Source organism: Hirundo rustica, chromosome 7, assembly GCF_015227805.2.
Source record: "Hirundo rustica isolate bHirRus1 chromosome 7, bHirRus1.pri.v3, whole genome shotgun sequence".
Taxonomy (NCBI): Eukaryota; Metazoa; Chordata; class Aves; order Passeriformes; family Hirundinidae; genus Hirundo; species Hirundo rustica.
In genome coordinates this window covers 8,723,097-8,746,325 of record NC_053456.1, presented here as the reverse complement: position 1 = coordinate 8,746,325, position 23,229 = coordinate 8,723,097, and the positions used below count along the sequence as shown (strand labels likewise).

Sequence of the window (23,229 nt, the reverse complement as noted above, 5' to 3'; positions counted from 1 at the left end):
AAGCAGCCACCAGTTCAGGGAAAATGCCATTTTGGTGGCAGTGCAGAGTTGGACATTGCCCCCTGCCAGACCCTGTGCCCAGCCCTGCCAACCCAGATGGACATCTCCCTGAAAGAGTGGCTGTGGAACTGGAGGCGTTATGATTTGCCCTGGGATGGCATCTTAGGCTCCAAAAGTTTCTTGCAGGGTTAAAATGATTCTTTCCTCCTAGTTAAGTCAGTTTGAAGTCACAGCATGGACCGCCTTACGAGGGTTGTTGCTAGGATTTTTTTTTTTTTTTTTTAAATGTATGGATCAAAATAAGAGGACTTGAACTGGTTTTGATAACTATTGCTCTTTTCACATCATCCTAAAGTTTTCTGGAGTTACAGAAATATTTAGCCATCCTTTCAGTGGTCCTAGCAAGCAATTCTCTTGACATTAGAAGGGAACTGTACTTACTGAATCCACTCTGCTGGTTGTGTCCCACACAGATTCTGTCTCTGAAACCCATGGACCAAATTCTACCTTAGCATAAGAACTACAGAAAGAATCACTTTCATCTGATGAATCGAAAGTTTACCCAGCATTAGACTGGGCTGCCAGTTTCATTTCAGCAAACCAAGTTTATTTTGGGTATCTGTTAAAATGGACTGACTGGTATTCCCGCTCCCATGTATATACACACATACCAGACAATAATCTCCTTAACAACCCGCAGATGAATTCCTCAGCTTATGAATCTGCCAGAAAACACATAATTTTCCCCATCAAGGAATGTTGCTTGGCACATCTTTAATATATCACTTACACAGCCCTCAATCAACCTAAATGATTCATCTAGCAACGTCTTAGGCGATGCTTTACGTGATTGAATGGTTTATCCTCACTGAAAAAGCACACACCATTCAGTCCCACGTATCAGCTATAAAAGTTATTAATAACCAGGAATTACATAGATAAGAGTCATGAGGCTGACTTTAGCCTGGGTGACAGCAGCTGGCCCACTTTGAGCTCCATCTGTAAAAATCCGCCAGAATTTGCACCCATGGGAAGAGATCAGAGGCTTGGACTCTCAACACCGACCCATGCATCATATTTTATGTTGTGTTTTACAGTTTATCAGCCTTCAGATTAAGATTTATTAGTGTTGCCTTGATGTTTAGTAGTTGTAACTCACGACATGCTTGGTGTTTAGCACTGTCTGTGACGGAGGGGCTGGTTCTCACTCTGGGCACTGCACCTAAGTACAGACCCACGCAGGAAAACCACCTCAAGCAGCAAGGCAGAGACAGCAGCTCTCTCTCTCTGTCCTCTTCAAGGGGTGCCTCACATCTGTAAGAGGCCAGGAGACATTATCATATCTGGTGTGGACCTGCTCACAGCCACGTGTGAAAGGATCTGTGTCCTGGCCTCTCGCGGGTGTGAGAGGCTGTGTTATGGGCTTGGCCACCTCTTGGATGGAGACACTGATGATTAGCTCAAGGACAGAGCACAGCAAGCTGTCTGAGTCAGCACAGCCAGCACATTGACACATTATCCTGGGCACTTGGGAAGTCATTTTTCATCTGTGGTGTCTTCTCTCCTCCAGGGCTGGATGAATTACACAAGGTTCCTTGGACACCAGACAGGCGAAGTGGGGTTAGAGAACCATGTGATCTCAGCTACAGTTCCCAGCCCAGCGTCCTGATGTTGTGCACAGACGTGGTAACTTGGCCCCCTTTGTGCTTGAAAACATTTGTTTGGATGTTCTGAGACTTTCTCAACATTGTGGCCCCCCGCCATAGGGTGTTACCATGGCCTTAGATAAGAAATCTCCATAAAACTGTAAGCAGTGTGTCTTCTGCAGTAAATCTTTCTTCTTAGTCAAGAGTGAAGCAGTCACATTATGTTTCCTTATTTTGCAGTCCACCTGTTGCAAGGAAAGTGCCAAGAAAACTATACACCAGTGGGAAAGTATAGATTGCATAGATGGCCTGGACCCAAAAAGAGTCAGTGTGACTATGGGATACTCATTTGAAATCACCCTCATCTGGGGAGCTTTCTTTGTGCAATAGGAGGGGAATCCCTGGCTGGATGGAGACAAGCAATCTGCTGGCTCTGACGCCATAGCTGTAGCTGCTATCTCCCCACGGAGAGGGAGGAGGATTAGCTGGATGTTGGACAGACAGATCCTGCACGGTGTGGCACCACAGCAATCCTTGTGAGCCTGAGGCGTGAGGAACAGCCTTGGTCTCCTTGCCTGAACCTGGCTGCTGCCTCCTGCGCTCTGTGGCCATGAGTGAGGGGCTGGCTGGCAGCGCTGCATGTGCCCAGGGGTGCAGGGCTGCCCATGCCTGCTGGAACAAGCCACCCTGGCAGACAGAATGATGGGCTTGTTGTCTAAACAAGAGGTTTACGAGAAGAGATCTGCTGACACTGGGTGGCTTAAATGACCTCTCTTTATCTTCTGAATAATTACTGCTAATTCATTACTTTCGAAAACATTTTAAAAGCCCAACAGTCCTTGCTTACTGCAGTCTGGGAGGACCGTGCTTTCACATCACCCTCTGTGCAGTCAGCATGTGGATGGATGGGACCTACACAGCCATGGGATCCAATCCTCCTATTTGCTTCCTACCATCCCTTTTCTGAAACAGATCTTCTTTCACACTCCAGCGGGGTTCATCTCTCCTACTTCAGCTGAGAAACTGCTCCGGGAAATCTTTGCTGCAAGGGCTGGAGAGAGCCCTCCTGCCTGCAGCACACAGGGATTCAAACCACCCCCAGGTTCTGCCATGTGCCAGCACCGTCCCTCCCCTGCTTCTCACAAAAGCGCTTTTGCTTTATATTACTCTTTGCAGCATTGTCATCAAATGAAATTATGAAAAAAAAAAAAAAATCCCAAACCCAGCAACCAAACAACCCTGGGCTTTATCAGCTGCTGAGGTACCAGCTCTGGGTGCTGCCCTGGGAGCAAACACTGATCTCCTGCGGCAACACCAGTCTGGGACGGTTCTCACAGCAGTGGCACCTCCGCAGAGATCTTCTCTCCTGCAGCTCTGGTGCTTACACCCATTACCTTACCTGATCTCTCTGTGAGAGGCAGTCACACAGTGTTGAAAATACACATCGAGGGCTAAAAAAAGATAAACCTCACTCAGGGTGCAAACAGCAAGCAGCCTGGGAAGCAGCTTTTAGCTGTCCAACCCCGCAGGAAGAGCAGCGTGCTGGGATTTGGAGCAGCTCAGCTGTGATAGCTGATGAGAGCCACAAGATGTCTCTGGAAACCAGCATTTGGACAAAAAAAGGGCATTAATAATCCCAGCAAAGGGGCCGGGCTGTTTCCATCTGCAGTGAGCCCTGAGCCCTGGGCTCTGCGCTGCTCTGAGCCTGTACTGGGAGCAGCCGGGCAGGGACAGCCCTGCTCGCTGAAGGTTCCTTTCCACAGCACTTTACTCCAGGTGAGAATTTGGCCTGTGAGGTTGCACATATGGCGCTTCCTTAAAGCGTGGATGAGAAACGTGGATCTGTAAATTGCTGTTGGATCAAAAACTGTATTGACTTCTGAAGTCGTTGGGACAGACAGCAAAGAGTGCACATTGGAAACCGGATTAAAGAATTATCACAGTGCACAGCAAACGGTAAAAATGGGGGCAGTCCCCTCTGAGAGCTCTTCTGCCACGTGTTTCTTGCACACCTCGCACTGCTCTGTGTCTGCAGGGGTTTGGATCCCTTGCAGCAGAGCCTGCAGCTGATGGGATCTCAGCACTGCCTGTCTCAGCCCAGGGCAGCGATGAATAATCCCTTTCTCCCTTAGAGTCCTGCTTCTGCTGCAGGTCACTGCCCAGAAAGCTGAAGGAGATGCTTTCAGCTTCTGAGATGTTTCCCGTAGGCAGCATTGGCCTGGGTTTATAACCTGCAAACGTGCCAGCTCCTGTGGGTTTCACTACTGCACCGCCACCCCCAGGGATTGATGAGCACAGAAAAAATCCCACCGTAGCACACCCACAGACAGACATTGTGGGAATGAATTCTGTCTGTGACACAAGGAAATATCCTGTTGAACGTGACTCAGAGCTCAGCAGAATGCCTGCAGGTTCTCATCCTGCATCCATGTCACTCACTCAGGGAACTCCTCTCCCTTTCACCAGCTCCTCTTGGCTTCCTAGTAAACAACTATAGAATTGCAGGGTGGAAAAGGCCCATGTAAGTGTAAGGTTGTTATTAAGAAAATAGGCAAAGCACAGTAACTAATGACTCACAAAGTTTAATGTGAGGAAACAAAGCTATCCTTCAATGGACCACATAGAGAGACAGCAATTATAGCAAACTAGAAAACCTCTTTAACATCTAACTAAAAATGTGTGGCAAATAAAATCCATTGCCCACCAGGCTCAGTGATTATGAGTATAATTTGTTTTAGGATTTGTTTTCCCTCTTACAAATCATAAGACAGTCATTTAAACTAATAATAAGCGAGTTATGGGGATAATGGGATTTTTAATGAGCTGTTTCTGGTTGGGGGTTGCCTTTACAGAAACTCATCCACTGCATTGCAAATGCCAGTATTTAGCACTGAGGGATGTGGTGAAAAGTCCATTAGTCTAAATCTGTTTTAACAGGAGGACCAAACTTTGTTCTTGCAGTGTATTTAGGAAAACTCTCCCAGGACTGTACTATCATTATATCACTTTACTTGAGGCACATACATTTGGACAGAGCAGAATGAGGGGGAAAAAAAATAAATAAAAGGAAAAAAAATGTAGTCAATATCTCTGGCATGATTTGATGAAGAAGAAAAAAACAATTAAAGATGATGCTGACAAAGTCTTCTCCTTCATTGTACAGAGTAGGAACTTGGAGTTGTCCTTACTAATACACTTGTGTAGTATTTAGACAGTCTGAAGCTGTTATTGTGGAAGATCGCTAAGATTTAATGGGACATTTCTTGATGACATTTAACTTGACTTCTACCTCCTGGTTTGTCTGAGATCACTGCTTTTTCTGGTCAGAAAGTACCAATTTCCCTCCAAAGCATGCTGTAACTCAGAAGCAGAAGACCTGCTCCTGAATTGCTACCCATGCAAAAAAAAAAAAAAAGCTTGCCCCAAAGGACCAAAATCCCACAGCACATTTAATTTCCTGCATTAAAAAAAATAAGCTGTGGTCCTTCATTTGAGATCTGTGTCTCCCATGATGTCTGGGCTGAGGCCTCAGGCGACTGAAGGATGTTGTGTATCCAGCTAAAAGAGCCCACCCCAACCCACAACCACCCTTCCCACAGCCACGGCTTTGTGCAAAATGACAGAGAGGGTAAAACGGCGAATGCGAAATCTCCTGAGTGAAAAGGAATTAGTAAAACCCCATATTCATGAAATATTGAGAGCTAATTATATGTGCATCGGAAACCTCTGGGGGAAGGGAGATGGAGGCCTTTCATTAGACGGTAACTGGAACTTTTTCATCATTTGTCTAGCTCAGGAATGTAAGGCTGCTGTCTGGAGAGGGATGTGGGATTTGGCTGCAGGGCTGGGTGTGCAGGTGAAGTGCCATGCTAACGAGTATTTCTATTGTACTCTGGCACAGCTTGGAAATGGGTTTTAGCTGGAGCAGGTCGCTGGGGCTGGGTGCTCCAACATCTCGCTCTGATGCACCGTGAGGAATCGTTCCCAAATAATATATTCATCTTTCTCTCACACAGCCCCCAAAAGGGTCCGAAGTCCCATCTCTCACCTGAAAACTGGTCACGGTTTCTCCTAGAGGGTGGAAACCCCTGTCTACACCAGGCTGTCTCCAGAAAGTTCAATTTCCTTGCTTTTGACTTGCTCTCTGCTTTTTCAGCCGAAACGAATGGCTGGTTATTGCCACTGCACCATGGACCAAACTCAAGACGAGGATCGGAACCGGTGAAGACGAGGGCAGGTTTTTGCGGTGGAGCCAGGCAGAGGCTCGCAAAGGCAATCGCCCGCTGCGGGGCCGGCAGTGCGGGCAGGGGACGTGAAGCGTAAAAGCGGGGAAATTTCTCTCTCGGAGTTTTGCGGCGACTTTAGCCACGAGGCTGCTCGGGGAAACCCATCCCAGATCTCTGCCTTCTGCCCAGACCCCCTGGCAGCACCCGCGGCCCTTCTCCTGCAGCTGAATTTATTTCCCCCTCGTGATCTCCTGGCGACCTCTGCCAGGGGGGACGCGTGTCCCTCCCCACGCAGGGCAGGGGTCTCCATCCCGAGGAGTGCCGGGACCAGCTGCCTCCAGGCAGCGGCTCCTCCACAAGCCGCTGCTCCGGGCCGTGCCCGGGGCCAGGCTGAGCCCGGCCGCCCCCGCGGAGCCCCCGCACCCGCGGAGATGCTCGCCTTGCTCCCGCGGCGGCGGCGGCGAGCCCCGGTCCTCGGCACATAAATCAGCATTAAACCCTTTCCCCCCTCTGATCCCCGGTGCCACCATCTATTACTCCCCCAGTGCGTTTTCTATCACCTTTTGTTAAAATTACACAGCCGGAAACTTAATTTACCCCGAGCTTTAAAGACAAATAAACCCCGCAGGCCGGTGGCCCAGCGATATGCCTGTTTACTCGCGCGATCCGTAGATTATTATGAATTGTTGTGATTTTCAAGCTGCTGGTGGTTTAAATACCTTCTCAGCTACTCTTCCTGGCTGGGGAAAAAAAGAAAAAAAAAAAAAAAAAAAAGAAAATTCCACCCACTCTTCCCGAGCCAGGGCTAAGGAGCAGGAGACCATCTCACTTGTGCTGGGTTTTATTTACTTTTGCTATTATTGTTATTATTATTATTATTATTGAAATTTGGAGCGAGCGAGATTTTCAATTGCTGAAATAATTGCTTGGGAGAAAGGTTGCTTAATCTGTTCATACATTATTGACTCGGGCTCCAATATTTGGCTTGCTGCTTTTTATCGCAAGAAGATCACGCACGAGAGTCTTTTGCATAACAATTTTTAAAGAGGACACATCCTTATATCAAAAGTGGACGTGACTTGAATTTTGCCGGCGTTTGTCCCTAAAATGACCCAATTCCGGTTACTGCCACTGGGCAGCAGTAACATTGCATCATTTCTCCAGGCAATAGACTTATTTTGCTTTACTCTCTTCCCCTTTCCCTGTCCCCCACCCCCCAAGACAGCACCTACTTTAAAAGCTGATTATTTTGTCTTTCCGCATTTTAGCGCTGCACACTGTTTTCCCTCCCTGGGAACGGATGAGCGGAGAGAGGAGCAAGCCCAACTCGTAGGAGCCACACGGATAACTAAAGCCCAAAGTTCCCAGGCAAGGCAGAAATAGTGCCTTCAACGAAATTTTACTGTGAGCCGCCTCAGAGTGAGCCCAGCGCCGGTGTCAGCGCCTCCAAACACCTCCTCGAACATCATTTCCCCGAAGAGGATCAAAAGAACCCCCCTCTCCCCTGCTTTTTCCAATCGAAATGGTGCTGCTTCCCAGCCACACTGGTCAAGTTAGTTCCGGAACAAAGGATGACAAAAACACAAAGGATTCTCTCCCCCCCACACCTCCCCTTTCTCCCCTTGTCGAGCTCCCCGGTGCCGCACACCGGCCCGGGGCAGGCCCGGACCCTCCCGCCCGGTGTCGCCTCCCGGGCCCGGGCCCGTCTCTCAGCCACGGGGGTGGGAAGAGACAGAACAGAGAGTGAAATATTGTGGAGGGAGGCATGGGGCTCGGTTCCTCTCCAAAGCACTGACGGGGGGAGAAAACCCTGAGCTGCCTGCCGACCGGAAGGGGAGAATTGTGACATTCATGTCCCCCGATACCAGGGCTGTGGTTTGGACCTCGGGATAAAAAACCTAAAAACCCACCAGATCTTTGCAAGAGAACCCCAGCCATCCCTGCAGGCGGGCGCTTGGGGAGCCGAGGAGAGGACCCCGTGACGGACCATTCCTCCACGCCAAGAGTTGAGCAAACTTTCCACGGCAGCGGAGCCTTTGCTCCCGGGCAGGGGTCGGGCGTGGGGTTGGCAGGAGGAGCCCCTCGAGGCGGCCCTCGGGCAGAAGGGGATCCCGGGCAGTAGTGGTGGAGCGAGGTCGTGCCCGTGCGCGACCCCTGAGCTAACAGCTACGGCCATTTGCACGCGAGTGTGTGCGAGGCAATATTCCCCCACACGCCCGCTGCACCCGCGTTCAGCTGCACAAATGCGCCCGCGGAGAGTGCAGGAGGGCTGGCAGACACGGTGGGGCCGCGTGGAGCTGGACGCAGACAGCCCCTGCCCCTCCAGCCGTGGCGTGGGCGGCAGTCCCGCGTGTGCCCCTTTGTCACCCAAACACCCCGAATTCGGTGAAGGGAAAAGCTTTACTACCACAGGCAGTGGTAGTGGAAGAGGCAGCCCTGTACCCACTAGAGCCGGGAAGGTCTCGGAGGTGTCGCTCCCAACTCGGGGCACCCTGAGCGGGCAGGGAGCCCCCCCTTACCCGGGCCAGGACACCCCCTCCGCCCGCCAGAGCCCCTCGGGGCCGCCCCGGCCCCGCCGCCTCCCGCGGGGTCGGGCGGCGAAAGTTTTCCCGTGTCTTCCCTGGGCTCCACGGCTCCCGGAGCCGAGAGGGAAGCAGGGCGAGACATAGGTGGGAAGAGCCGGAGGAAATTGAAAACATATTTTAAAATGTAAACGGGTCCGAGCCAGCCCGACCGTGTGTGCGCCGGTGACGAAGAGCACGGCGGCGCCGGGACCGGCCCGGCAGAGCTGAGGCGGGCGCGGATCCCAAACCCTCCACGGAACTTTCGGCCCCTATTGGTAATGTCTTTAGCGAGGGGTATCTGTCCCGAAGTGGAGTAAAGCAGAGCTCAGAAACATCCGCTGTAACTTAAACCAGATTGCCAGGGAGCAGCCGGGGCCGGAGGCAGCCTCCGGAGCTGCTCGCCGGGCGAGAGGATGCCGCTGCCCTCCTCGGATCCTCCCCCGGCCGGCTAGCGAGGAACATCTCCGGGAGCTGGGACTTTTTAAGGCAGCCGATCCAGGTGACTTGTGCAGCTCGCAGCGAGGTAGGGTGGGCTGCAGATGTGGGTGGGAGGCGGGAGGGGGCTTGGGAAGCAAATGGGAAGGGGTTTGCAGCCAGGCCACTGGAAAGCAGCGAGCTCTCTATCTTTTCTTTTCTTTTCTTTTCTTTTCTTTTCTTTTCTTTTCTTTTCTTTTCTTTTCTTTTCTTTTCTTTTCTTTTCTTTTCTTTTCTTTTCTTTTCTTTTCTTTTCTTTTCTTTTCTTTTCTTTTCTTTTCTTTTCTTTTCTTTTCTTTTCTTTTCTTTTCTTTTCTTTTCTTTTCTTTTCTTTTCTTTTTTCTCTTCCATTTTCTCGTATTTTCTCCTTTTCTCTTATATTCTCTCTTTTCTCTTCCCTTATTTTCACTTATTTTCTTTATTTTCCCCTTTATTTACTTTTTTTCCTTTTGTTTCCTTTCTTTTTTCATTCCCTCTTGCTTCTTTTCTTCATTTTCCATCTATTTTCTCTTTTTTTAATCATCTTCCTATTTTTTTCAACCTTTTGAGGTTTCTTTCTTTCTTTCTTTCTTTCTGTCTTTCTTTCTTTCTTTCTTAATTTAATTTTTTTTCCTTTTTGTATTTTTTGGTTTGGTTTTGGTGTTTGGTTTTGGTTTTTTTTTTTTTTTTTCCCTTTTCTGGATCAAATTTTTTTTCTTTTCCTTACACTTTTCTTCTCCTTTTTTCTTTCCTCTTTTGTCTTATCTTTTCGTTTCCTTTCTTCCTTTATTTTTTTTTTTCCTTGTAAGAAAAGAAACAAACCAATAACACCGCTAAGAATAAGAAACCTATCTGTCTGCTATCTATCTCTTCTCTCAGAAACTTCTACAGGGTGTTTTCGTCTCCATCTCACTTGGGAAGGGAGGACAGACAATGAAGTAAACAAAATAAAATCTTTGCTACAGTTCCCCGTGACTCGAGAGCCGGGCTGCTTCGCTGGGGTGGGGGTGGTCCTGGATGGTAATTGATTCATAACTCTCCACCAGGACACCAGGGCACAACATCCCCGGCTCCCCGGGAACATCTCGGGGGAGCGGGGCGGCCGCGCTGCCCGGGCCGGGGTGCGGGGCTGCAGCTCCGGCCGGCCGCGCCGAGAGCTCCCCGCAGCCCGGCCCCGCTCTTCATAAAAAACCATCCTTTCCTCTCTCCCCACTCCCCGCTTTGCTACCAGGAGAGATTTTGACTCTCAGAGATAACCTGTGCCCCGAAAAAAGTTTCGAGCGGAGCTGCCTCCAATACCTATTTACCAACGAATTACACCGCTATTATTGCTTTCAATGAAGACTGAATCCCCAAGCGATAATTGAATTAGTCTATTGAAGAGACTGTCAGGTACAATGACGTGGTATATCCCGCGTCTTTCCCAGGGTCTATAGGCTTTGGGGACCCGGAATGTATAGTCTGACCTTACAGCTCATAATAATAATGCTGCACTTGTAGCAGAAATCTATTCGTATTCACTTTTAACAAAACCTCTGGTCAGCCAGTCCCTGTAGGAAGGATGAAATCTATTGTATTAGAACAACTCATTTATGTCCTTCAGCAAAGGCCCCAATGAGATCTGATCTAGACGTAGAAATAGGATTACCACAGCGTATATTAACCACGTTTCTATACTTCCTCCTTCCTATAAGGGCGCCGAGAAAACAAAAATGCAAAGTATTTTTGATCTCATTCTAACTTTATTTTTTATTATCAATTTTATAACTTCCTTCGGCGGCCTTCCTCGAAAAGAAGAAAAAGAGAAGAGAAGAAAAAAACAAACAAACAAAAAAACCCCAAAACCGCAAAATAAAAGCAAATACAACGAAATCGGAGAAATTATTTCGCCCGGTTTCCGAAGAGACTGCGGGCGCCGCGGGCTGGCATCGCACGGCGGGAGCAGCGCTGCCGCTCTCCGCAGAGCCCGACGGCGAGCACCGGGCGTCCCAGGCCGGCTCCGCGGCTCCGCCACCCCTGGGCTGCTCTCCGCCTCCCGGGCTGGATGTTCTCCCTCCCCGAGCCGGGATGGCCGAGCCAAGCCCCAGCGCCGAGAGCCGGTGGGGACACCAACCTGCAAGAGACTCAGACGGCGCTTCCGAGGGGCAGGAGAGCGGCAGCACGGCCCCGGCCCGGCAGCGCTTTCCGGGGAACCCTCGGTGTCCCGGCCCCTCTGGACGAGCCGAGGGCTACGCGTGTGCGGCCCCCCCGCCACGGCAGCGTGCGCGGGGCTCCGCGGGACCGGGCCCCCCCGACGGGCGCCCCGAAACCCAGCCGCACCCACAAGTTACAGAGGGAACTTTTTCCTAGGAAGGGATTTCTTTTTTTTTTTTTTTTTAAGCTTCCGTCCTTAAGTCACCGTGTATAGACATATTACCCCGATTACTGTAACTACCTGCGAGCCGGGGAGTAATATTTATCTATTTAGATAGGAAGGGTCGCGACGGAAAAAATACCCAGCCTGGAAATATACATCGTCTTTTCCTTCAACCCCTCCTCATTCATCCATCCAGCCGATCCCCCACCCCCTCCGTACACAAACCTACTCAATTTATAGAGAAGCCTTTACTATCCAGAACAGTTTCTAGAAGAAGGGAGGACTCCAGATGAAATAATCCCCCTCCCTACACACACACGTACACACACACACACACACACACGCACGCACATAGACACACTTCCCCCCCCCGGGCGTGCTCAGGAAGGCAAATTAAATAGTTAAAGGCTTCGATTTCTCTCTCTCTCCCTTTTGTTACCCAATTTTGGAACATTTAAGGATGGGTGTGTGTATTGTATTCAATAATAAAAGCTATAGGGCCGCCAGGACATTTATCATCCTATTACTGTAACAAATCCGGGCTCCCAATACATGAAAGGTAAAATGAATTACCGACGTTAAGCCGTCAATAAAGTCATTTCTGTAAATGGTGTCTCCGAAGGACTGCAGCATTATTCAACTAGCTTTATCAGCAGCTGGGAAATTACGTGAAGAAGCTCGCAGCGTGTAATATGGCCCTGCTTACTTTGATTAAGCGTCTTGCCAGGGAATAGTGACAGTGCTTTTGACCAGGTTTTATTCGCCGTCCTGTGATGAACGCCAAGCTGATCAGGCGGAATGAAGAGTAATTAAAACCTATAAATTATCTTTTGCAGCCCTTCTCAAGGCGTCTCTTGCAGGAGAGATAAGGCAGCGAGCCCCCATTTACAGCTCTGAAAGGGACCGCGGCTCACAAAGGCTACGTGGCTAAATGGGATATTGATAGTGTCCTAATTAGAATTTAATTAAGTACCCACGCTCGCTTTTGGGATAAAGATTTCAATTTTGCTAACTTAAATATAAATAAACCCAATTTCGGTGCGAGTAAATGATATGATATTGTGAATGCAGGGGGGGTTTAACATTCATTTAATTGCGGATGAAGCTCTTGATTCCAGGGCTGATTGTGTTCTGCCAGCTATTATTTTAGGGGATTATTGTGTGGCTGGAGGTAACAATTCGGTAATGTTTCTCCGGTACAGAAAATAACCGAACGTGCCTCGGAGGTGCGGGCACACGCACGCTTCCCGGGCACCCGGGGAGCAGCAGACGGACACCCGGAGACGTCTCCTTCGATTCCCGGTGCCGGTCGCCTCCTAAAAGCGGAGCCACGGGGCCGGGCCGCTTCCCCGGGGCTGCTCCGGGGAGGGAAGAGCACCCAGCCGGTGCAGCACGGCGGGGCGAGGCGGGGGAGCCTCGCTGCTGCCGGCACCGCGGCTCAGCCCGCAAGGAAGATACCGACACGCACGGATAGAGCTAGAGGCGCGTTTCGGGCCCGCACCCGCGCACATATAGGATACATAAGCGGCGGCACGTGACGCGGCCCGGCCCCGCGGAGAGGAGCGGAGCGCTGCGCGGAGCCCCGCGGCCTCCCCGGACCCACCGCCACCCGGCCGCCGTTTTGGGGAGGGGGTGAATGGGGGGGTTCGGTTACGTCAGAATGAGAAAACGCCCGGAATTGCCCTTCCCGCAGCCCCGCGACTCGGCCGCGGGCCGGAGAGCGGCTCCAGTCGGAGCAGGTGCCTGCGGCCGGCCGGGAAGCGCCGCTGCTTCGGGCACCCAGCCCGCCCGGCCCTGCTCCCCTGTGTGAAATGTGGGGTGTCCTGGGACCCCCGTCTGTAATGCTCCTCCGTGTGAGCAACAACACTGCCCGCACCCGCAGCGACTCGGCTCCCGCGGCCCTGAGCGCCTGGGGCCGGGGCAGCAGTCAGCGGCTGCGGCAGAGCCGCGCTCCCCTTGGCGCTCGGCTGCGGCCCCAGCAGTCCAGCAAAACCAGAGCTCGGACCAGGCTATTTTTATTTATTTTCTATAAATTCAGTTTTTAGACAGCTGCATCAATCTTGAAGAAAAAGTGCCTTTTTCTCCCCATCCCTTAAAATCCTTAAATTTTCCGTCTGCCTCAACGCACGTCCCGAAGTGCTCGTTCCCTGTCGGGCAGAAAAAAAAAACCCAGCAAAAAAACCGAAACAAACCAAAACCAAACATGAATAGGAGGGGAAAAAAAAAAAAAAAAAAAAAAAAAAAAAAAAAAAGGCAACAAACCGAAACCAAAGCAAACATCAAAAAGCACTCTAGAAAACACGATACGAGTTCAGCTGTGAGCTGGAGCTGATCTGTTTGGTATTCTGAAAAAAACCCAAACAACAAAAACTCAAACCCAGTAAAGGAACAAACTAGAGAGAGGCTTCGGCCGTAAGACCAGTTCATCCCGGCAGAACGTCCTGCCTTTATTACTATTTATTGTTATGATGATGATGATGATTATTACTGTAATTTTTATTCCTCAAAACCAAAAACGTTCGATTCCGGGGAGCCTCCACCCGGCTCGCCATCTCCCCGCGCTGCCCAACGCCGCCGCTGGAGAACAGAAAACAAAAAAAGAAAACGAGGGGGGAAAGCGCACGGATTTGGAGCAGGGGGTGTTTATTATCGCTGGGACAACGGCAAAGCGGCCCATGACCAAATCCCCGCCGCCCGTGGAGGACACGGCGCGGCTGGAAGTTGTTTACGGGGCTGGTGGGGGGTCGGGGAGGGGGGCGGCGGTTCCCGGTTCAGGCGCGTGGGCGCGGCGCGGTGCCCCCGCCCCGTCGCGGCGCTGCCGCCGCCGCCCGCCCCGTCCCGCCCGGTGCCGTCCGCCCCGTCCGGTCCCCACGCGGTATTTATGGCGGCGGCCCGGCGGGCGCCCATTGGGCGCGGCGCGGGGTGTCAGCGGCGGCGGCGCCGCGCCATTGGCCGCCCCCACGTGCGGGGCCACCTCACGTGCTTCCGGTGCGAGTGAAAAAAGTGTGGCTGAGGGATTTTTTAGGGAGAGTTTGGTGCACGGACCGGCGCTGTCAGAGATTTGGCCTTTTTTTTTTTTTTTTTTTTTTAAAAAAAAGGGGGGGGTTTAAAAAAAAATTTTAAAAAGGACGCTAAGCGGGCGCGGGCGGCGCAGCACCGGGCTGGCGGGGAAGGGCTCCGGCAGCCCGCGGCGTGGGCAGAGCGGAGCGTGACAGCGGGGCAGCGCGGAGCCGCCGCGGCGGCGGCGGCGGGGAGATGGGCAGATCGTGACGGGTTTTCGGGGGGCGGGTTTTTTAGGGGGGCCGTGGTGCCGCCGCACACCTTTTTGGGTTTGCCCTTTTTTTTTTTTTTTTTTTTTTTTTTTTTTTTTTTTAAATTTTTTTACTTTTGGTGGTGGAAATATAAGCTGATCGGGAGAAGGGGGAGAGAAGCCCTCGAGTATCTCCCAGGTTTTGGATCCATCCGTGAGAGGGAGAGAAAAAAAAAAATCTCAGCTCCAACCCAACAAGTGGATTTTAATATTTTTCTTTTTCTTTTTTTCTTTTTTTTTTTAATTTTTCCTCCCCCTTTCCACCCCGCCACCCACCGTCAAAGTGGGGTGGGCGTAAAGTGGGTGGGTGGGGGGGAAAAGAGCAGCGATCTCCGTGGCGGGGACTGAGCATGGAAGAGCCGCCGGAGGGGCACGGCCACCGAGACGCGGCGCCCGGCCCGGCGAGCAGCGGCAGCGGCAGCGATGGCGAGAGCGTGCCCGTGTCCCCCAGCCCCGCGCCCGCCTCCCCCGCCGCGCCCTGCCCCCTGCCCCTGCCCCGCCGCCGCCACCCGCCGCCCCCGCCGCCGCCCCCGCCGCCTCACCGCACCACCAACTTTTTCATCGACAACATCCTGAGGCCGGACTTCGGCTGCAAGAAGGAGCCGCCCGCACCGGCCGGCGGCGGAGGAGGAGGCAGCCGGGAGCGGGACGGAGACCGGGGGCAGAGCTCAGGTAGAGAAAACGTCAACCCGCTGCTGGCCCGGCCGCCCAACCCGCCCGCCCTCCTCTGCCCGGACTCGAACTGCCGTCCCGACGGCTCCGCGCCGCCGCCGCCGCCCGTCGCCGCCGCCAAAGCCAGTCCCGCCTCGGCGGCAGCGGCGGCCGCGGCGTCGGGGGCGGCCAAGGCCCCCGCCGACGGGGGCGAGACTCACCCGGCGAAGTACGGGGAACACGGCAGCCCCGCCATCCTCCTCATGGGCTCTAATAATGGAGGACCTGTTATAAAGCCCGACTCGCAACAGCCGCTGGTGTGGCCTGCATGGGTCTACTGCACTAGGTATTCAGACAGACCGTCCTCGGGTAAGGAACCGCGGCGCATCTGGGAGCTGTTAAATCGTGACAAGGTCGCCCCCCCCCACCCCCCTTCTTCTTTCCCTCTTCCCCCCTTGGCTTTGGCTCCCGGTTTGTTGAGGACCTCGCGTGGGGGGGGAGGGCGGCCTGGGTCAACCGGGGCGAGAGGAAACGCGTCCCCCCCCCCCCCCACCGCCACCACCCCTCCTTCCTCCTCCGAGTCTCCCAAATTTGAATGTGACGCCGGGCCCCGATTCGGCAGCGGTTCGATGCGGAGAGCCGGCGGGAGCGACCCCTTCCCGCGGCCCCCACCCGCCCCGCCTGCCGCAGCCCCGGGTGTTCCGCGGCGCGGGGTGAAAGCGTTGCGAGAAAAAGGCAGCGGGGTCGGGCCGTTCCCTTGTTCTGAGGCTTTTCCTCCCCTTATTTTTTTTTTTTTTTCCCTGGGTGCTGCTGGAGAAGCGAGGGGGCGAAGACCCGAGCCACATGTTGAGCGGCTGGTGGTGGTGCAGGGGGAGGAGGTGATGTTTTCTTGGAGGCGAAGGAAAAAGGGCTTTTTAGAAGGTGGCGGAGGGGCTGTTTACCCGGCCTCTGCAGCGAGCCAGGCAGGCCCTTAGGCCGCGCGTTGCCGCCGGAGCCGGTGAGCCGGTGCTCCGTGCTGCCGTGTGGGGCCCAGCTCCGGGGTGGGTAGATGCCTCTGCCCCAGGTCGTCCCCGTGGGAGCCGCCGTCTTGGCCCTCCCGGCCCTGTTTTACCGCTCCTTCTACGTCTTTACATTCCCCGGGTGCCCTTAGGCACCCCTTTATTTATCACCGTTACTTTCTGGCTTTAATTGCCGGCTTTTTTTTTTTTTTTTTTTTTGAAAGAAGCGGAGAACGAGGAGATAGGGTTCCCCTGTGACACCTCCAGCCAGCAGCCAGGGATCGGCCAGCGCGGAGCCGGGATGGGCTCTCCTGTGCCTGCCCGGGGCCGCTTCAGTGCGGGGAAGGCGGCGCTGCCCGGCCCCGGCCCCGCGCCGCCCTGCCCGGCCTGGTGCTCCTCGCCGGCCGTCAGTGCGGCCGAGCCGTCTCCATTCCCCGTTATTGACACGTCCAGCGACTTCAAACTCAGAAAAGCCTCTTTGATTGACTGGGGTGATTGATGAGGTGATAGAGCTGTCAGACGGCACGGCCTCGCTCCCGGCCGGCCCGGCCGCGGGTGTTGTGCTGCCGGTTCCCAGGGCCGCCGAGCGCCCGGCGTTCTGCACTTGCGCCTGAATTTGCCTTTCCTTCCCTTTCTTCGGGCAAAAAATCATTTCTGCATGTCCCCCTCCCCGAAGCTCCCTGCTCGCTGCATCCCGGAGGGGAGAAGGGCGAGGGGAGGCTGGCTGGGCTCGGCCGCTCTCTTTGTTGTGATCGTAGCTGCCCGCCGGCCCCGACTGCTTTTCTCGGCTCCGGGGACGAGCGGGCTGCGGCGGTCGGAGGCGCCGGCACCCCGCTGCAAGGTGCCGGGACTCAGCGATTCACTCCCCGCGCCCTCAGCCCCCGCCGCTCCAGCCCGGGAGCATCCCTCTGGGCCCCGTCCCTCTCCCCACGGGGCCCCGTCTCTCTCCCGGGCGACAGCCGCTGCCGAGCCGGGGGCAATTCCCCCCGTTCCGGGGAAAAGCTGCGCCGGGAGAAGAGCTTTCGGCCTGCTCGGCGGTAAGAAGGCCTTGCCGGCTTCGGCTCCGGCTGCTGCTGGCGGGGGGCTGCGGGCCTGGGACCGCCCGCCGAGCCCGGCAGCTGTCGGGGAATTTTCGTAGATCCCATTCTTCACGGTTCCCTCCCCGCTTCTCTTCCTCATGGCCGGGCCAGGCCGGCGGGCCGAGGACCGGGGGTACCCTCTCCTCGGCTAGGCGCTGCCCTCAGGATGCGCCCCGGGACCCGGGGGCTTTTCCAGCGAGCTGTATCGCACTTTAGCTGGCCCCATTGCGGCCTGGGTGTGGGGCTGCGGGGCTCTGCTTTTGGCCGGGCTTCGCGGAGGGAGCTGCAAGCGGGGCCGTAGGTCCCCGGCAGGCATCGGCCGCCGGAGAGCCTCGGCGACCCGGGCGGCGGCGGCGGGGCTCCGGGGTGGCGGGGAAGTGATCCCCCGGACTGGGCTGGCTTTGCGGAGAGGGTCGTTGTCCCCCGAAAGGAGACCAGGGCGGCCTACGGCCAGTCTGCTGCTGGCGGCGGCGGCTCCCCGCGCTGCCCTGCGGAGCTGCTGCCCGGCAGGCGGGCCCCGGTCCCGGGCCATGCGGGAGGAGACCGGCTCGGCTCAGCAGGGCGGGCGGAGCGGCGCCCCGACGTGTGCCGGGGCCGGGGGCGAGCGGGGCTCCGCTCCCCTCGCCCGTGGGGCCGGCTCGGCGGGGCAGGAGCGGCGGGTGATGCGCGGGCGCTCTCGGCCCCGGCCTCCCCGTTTCTTCCTTCCCCATCCTTCCCTCCGCCGCGCCGGGGCGGCAGTGCCAGGGTTGGGGGGCCGGGGGGCTGGGGGGGGGACACACGGAACCAGCACAAAATCCCCCGTCGGCCATTTTTCCTCGGCCGGCGGGGCGGGGGCGGCGGTCGGTCTGTCGGTCTGTCGGTCGGTCGGGCGGGCGGTCGGTCGGTCGGTCGGCGGCGCGGCCCTGCCCAGCGGCGTGTGTGTGCCCTGCCCGCAGGCCCCCGCACCAGGAAGCTGAAGAAGAAGAAGACGGAGAAGGAGGACAAGCGGCCGCGGACGGCGTTCACGGCCGAGCAGCTGCAGCGGCTGAAGGCGGAGTTCCAGGCGAACCGGTACATCACGGAGCAGCGGCGGCAGAGCCTGGCCCAGGAGCTCAGCCTCAACGAGTCCCAGATCAAGATCTGGTTCCAGAACAAACGGGCCAAAATCAAGAAGGCGACGGGCATCAAGAACGGGCTGGCGCTGCACCTCATGGCCCAGGGACTCTACAACCACTCCACCACCACGGTGCAGGACAAAGAGGAGAGCGAGTGAGGCGGGCGGCTCCAGCCCAGCCCTGCGCCGCGGCGCCGGCCCGCCGGCCGGGAGGCGGACAGGTGCGATTTAAAAGCAGATCTATTGTCTATCCATAGTATAAGGACTACGATTAAGAAAAAAAAAAATAATAAATATGAACACTTAAGAAAAATTATCTCTATATAGCCAAACAGCATATGACCTTGTATATATTTAATTTCAGGTAAGAAATATGTGTAGCGATCTCTATTTGCTGGACAGTTTCTCTCTTCCCGTCTCTCTGTTTCTCCTTTCTTTTGTTCGTTTGTTCGTTCTGTTTGCCCTTTTTTTTTTTTTTTTTTGCCTTCACCCCCCCGCCCCCGAATGTCCGTTGCTCCTGTTTTACAGTAAATGTCGGACTTTTCTCATCTGTCGTTTGATCTTATTTTAATTTTTTTTGTGTGTGTGTGTGTGAATTCTGTCTCTCTCTTTTTTTTTTTCCCCGAGGAAAAAAAAATTCTGATCCACAGACTGCGAGACTGAACCCGCCGCTACAAGCCAAAGATTTTATTATGTTCAGAAATCTGTAGTCTGAAATAAAGTGTAGACTGTGTTCAGGATCCAGGCTGGCTGTAATTCTTTATTTTAGTGTATGGATGTTTGCACGTATATATATATATATATATAAAAAATAAACAAATGTGTGTATTTATATTTTTTTATATATATATATATATATACACACACACCATACGCTGTGTACATAGTACCTTTTCGGTGGCATATTTAGGTTTTGCTTTTGATAGATCCAGCAATTTTTAAACTGCTCACCCCTTGTTAAAAACCCTTAGACCTTCGATTAAAAAAAAAAAAAAAAAAATCTACCCTTTAAAAAGAATTAATTCTCTTTGACAATCGCGGTTATGCCTCACCTTCTGCAACCTCCCTTTTTAACCAGAAATTAAAATCACCTCCTAATAATTGTGATAATACATCACGAGTTCCCGCTGTAAAATTGCCTGAAACTGTCTGGACGTTTAGGGCTCCGGGATGTGTTGGAAAGATATTTATCTGACAGGTCCCTGCCTCTCTCCGAGAGGATCTGCTCCCACGCTGTTGGCAGCTCGGACCTCTCCCGAGGATCGGGCCGGAGCGATCGGCACTCGGCTCCCGGGAGCGCTCCCGGCGCCGCTCCGTGCCCTCCGCTCCCTCTTGCGGGGCTGGGGCTCACATTGCCGTGTGCGTGGGACGCGCGGGGTGCCGGAGGGTCGGCGGCACGGCGGGGTTCCCGGCTCTGGCCCCCGGTTTCCACCCGCCCCGGTGAAAAGGCGGCCGTGCCCGGTCCCGGATCGGCTTTCTCCGCCGCCGGCCCAGGGACGCCGACGGGCCGGACCGGGCCGTGCCCATGGCCGTGTCCTCGAGCCGTCGAGGACCGCCGGGGCTGAGCCCACGCGGGCCTTGCGTGGGGCCCCGCTGAGCCGAGGGCAGGCGACGGGATTCCGCTCCGCAATGGCCCTGGTGAAACCGGGCGTCGAGGCAGGTGGAAAGCCGCCCGTCCCCCTCGACGAGGCTGTCTGTCGGCTTTCCTTCTCTTTCTGCTCCTCTCTATCCCTGCCCTAGGCCCGCAGCCGGCGGGGCGAGGAGGACAAGCGAGCAGAGCTGGATCCGGGGGACCCTTTCTCCTGCATCCCCCCGGAGGATGGGGCGATGCCGAGGCCATGGCCAGGTCAGTGGGACCGGGGGGCGGGAGGGGGCAAGCAGCAGCACTCCCGGCCGGCGCAGCCTGCCGCTCCCCCCTCCTCGTCCCGTCGGAGGCATTAGGGGCTTTCCGTCTCTTTGAGAAGGGGAGCAGTGGGGAAGCGGGATGCGGCTTCTGCCATTTTCGTGCTTTTTAACTCTTCCTGCTTAGGGCTGCGGTTCGCTATCACCGTCCGGGGATGGAGGCGCAGGCTGGGAAGAGAGCCCCCTGCCCTCCGAGCCCGCTGCCGGTGGGGCAGGAGCCCTCCTACGCCTCATCCCACTCCATCCTACCCCAGCGTATCCCACCCCATGCCCATCCCCGCCCAGCCCAGCCCGCCTCTGCCCGCCGAGGGCTCTTCTCTCTTTCTCTCTACAGGCCGAAGAGCCGGGAATACTCGGAGGGCTTAAATAAATGTTGTATAGCGCCATCTAAAGTTGTGCATTTCTTTCTCCTTTTTTCCTTTTTTTTTTTTTTTTTTTTTTTTTTTTTTTTTTTTTTTCCAATGGGATTGGAACATGAACTCAAATCTTCCGCACTGAGGAAAATAAAGCCGTCCTTCAAAGTGCGAGCTCCACCGCTCACGGGGAAGGCGGTCGGCGAGAGCCCGGACCGGCGGGGGCAGCTGCACGGTTCGGGGGCAGCATTCAGATTCCCCCCGAGCCCCCCCGCCCCTTCACTTGCCTCTGTCGGGGGGACACAGAGAGGTTGCTCCCCTACTCCCGCCCGCTCCAGTCTCAGTTCAATCCTCTGCCTTTGCCGTACATGCCGTCTTGCACTCCCCTGGCGCTGTACAGGCGAAAAATGGCATTTCTCCTTAAAAATCGAGTAACGATCCTCCCCAGGATATTCCCGGGCCGGATCTGGTCCAGACATGCCGAGGGAAGGGAGCACCGAGCCACTTCGCTTCCCCTGTCCGCGGGACACGGGTGACGCTCAGGCTGGCTCTCGGCGTGGGTCGAGCCCTCCGCGTCAGACAGACCCCGGGACCTGCTGCCTGCCTGCAGCTGGGAGCCGGTTCCGCGGCGCTGGGGTTGCCCGAAGGCTTGGGGGCTCCAGAGGAGGAAGAAGATGAGGAAGGTTTTCCCCAGCCAGGGGTTGCCCAGCCAAACTCAGTTGAGCCGGACAAGTCAGGAATCAAGCCGACGAGGGAAATATAAGGCAGATTAAAGGAAGCCTAAGGAGGATTATTTAAACAAATCAGACTTTTTAATGTAATTACGCTTTTAGGAATTCTCATGGAGAGCAGCTGAGCGGGGCATATTGGTGAATCGGCGCAGGCCGGCGAGGTCCAGATCTGCCCTCACCGGCTCCACTAGTGACCTTGGTCCCCTGTGGGTACCGACGGCAAACAGGCCCGCGGGGAATCCTTTCCGGGAGTCGGGTGGGGGAGAAAACCTTCACCCGGGGCTCAGCACCAGCCCCAGTAGAGAAGTAAGAGCAGAAGGCGCCACATTCTCCCGTAGAAAGGGACCAGGTGTGCGCGGAGCGGCGGGGGGGGGGGGCGAGGGACACGCACCGGGCCCCGGCCGGGGAGGGATGCTGGGGGCTGCACGGGCGGATGGGGCTGGGGAGCCCGAGTCCCAGGAGGAGCACCCGCTAGCCCTGGCGGAAAAGCCCTGCAGGCAAAGCGCTCCCCTCCTCCTCCTTCCTGCGTGCCTCGGGGACCTGTTCCCCCTCACCCCGACTCTCGGGAAGCAGCCCCGCGTTTGCGGGATGTGAATATCCACCAACACGCAACAGACGACCCCCGGCACCCCCGTCCTCCCTCTGCGGGTGGAAGGACGCACCGACGCTGATTTCTCCGTCTGGGGCACCCCTTGAATCGGGCACAATCGTTCCAGGTCCCCAGCCCCGGCCCGACGACCACCCCCCGGGAGGGCGCGGCTGGGCGGCCTGCTGATTTGCATATGCAAATGAGGCACGGGGGAGGAGGGGAAGGCCACGCGTGGTCCCCCCCGTCGGTCCCCTCCGGCCGGGACACAGATCCCGCTGCCTCCTGTCACGGAGCTTGTTCCTTTGTGCCGCCTTTCGAGGAATCAAAGCAGACACGGTTGTGACACGTAGCCCGGAGGGTCAGAGGTCAGATTTCACAATCCCAATTACAATGATTTCTAATGATGTTTATCTTGCGGGTTCCGACGGCTGGGAGCTTTACAAGAGAGCTTCGCTCCCCTCCCCTCTGCGTGGAGGGCCCTGGGTGCGGGGGCTCTCGCCTCGGCTCGGCCGGGGGCAGATGCTCTTCCCCCGGGCACGGAGCGCCGCGTCCACCTCGCCGAAGGGCGCTGGGAGCCGGACGGCGGTGCCGCGGGTCGGGCCTCAGGGGTCCGGCCCCGACCTCGGGCTCCCTCCGTACTTCCCTGCGATGTTCGAGGCCACCCCGGAATTAAGCGAGTGAATGCCACAGTGGTTTACAGTGAATATTGCCAAGCACTCACCTCTCCCTCCCCATCGGGTAAGGTCCGAGGCAGCGCTACCAAGTGACTGAGCGGAGGTAGGAGCTCTGCTCGTCGATCATTTGTCCGGAGTCGGTCGCGGCTGTGGGGGCCAGAAGGACCGGCCTTGTCCCGGTCACCCTCCCTCCCCTGAGCCGCTCAGCCGCGTCCGAAGCCGCCGGCGGAGTCCCGGGGGGAGGCGGCTGGAGGTCCCTGCGGGGAACTCCCCCTCCGCGCCCGGAGAGGGTCCAGGCAGCAGGGAGCACTGCCCAGAACACCTCCCAATCCCAGGGCTCCGACTGCTTGTCTGCGAAACCAGTTCGATGTAACTTTTATTTTGTCTTACAAGAAATAAACGCAGAGCGGTGGTCAGATCAAAACGCTACTCAAACGGTTTTCGATTAAATCTAAAACCGTTTCGAAAAAGCTTTGTCGAATGGCCAAGGGCTGAAAGTTTGAGAAAAGGTAATAAATTTTCAGTAAAAAAAAAATAAAAAAAATCTTTACTTTTCTTCTGTTGGGGAGTTGGACACGTAGCACCCGAGCCCCAGCCTCGGGCT

General features: G+C 55.3%; 1 protein-coding gene across 1 annotated transcript; it reads left to right on the top strand.

Annotated features, from left to right (window-relative positions):
- Positions 1-14,905: 14,905 nt before the first annotated feature.
- EN1 (engrailed homeobox 1) lies at positions 14,906-19,116 on the top strand. Its single transcript, XM_040070006.1, has 2 exons — positions 14,906-15,575; positions 18,219-19,116. Exons 1-2 carry the CDS (start codon positions 14,906-14,908, stop codon positions 18,533-18,535), a joined length of 987 nt encoding a protein of 328 aa, XP_039925940.1. The 3' UTR covers positions 18,536-19,116.
- The last annotated feature ends 4,113 nt before the right edge of the window (positions 19,117-23,229 follow it).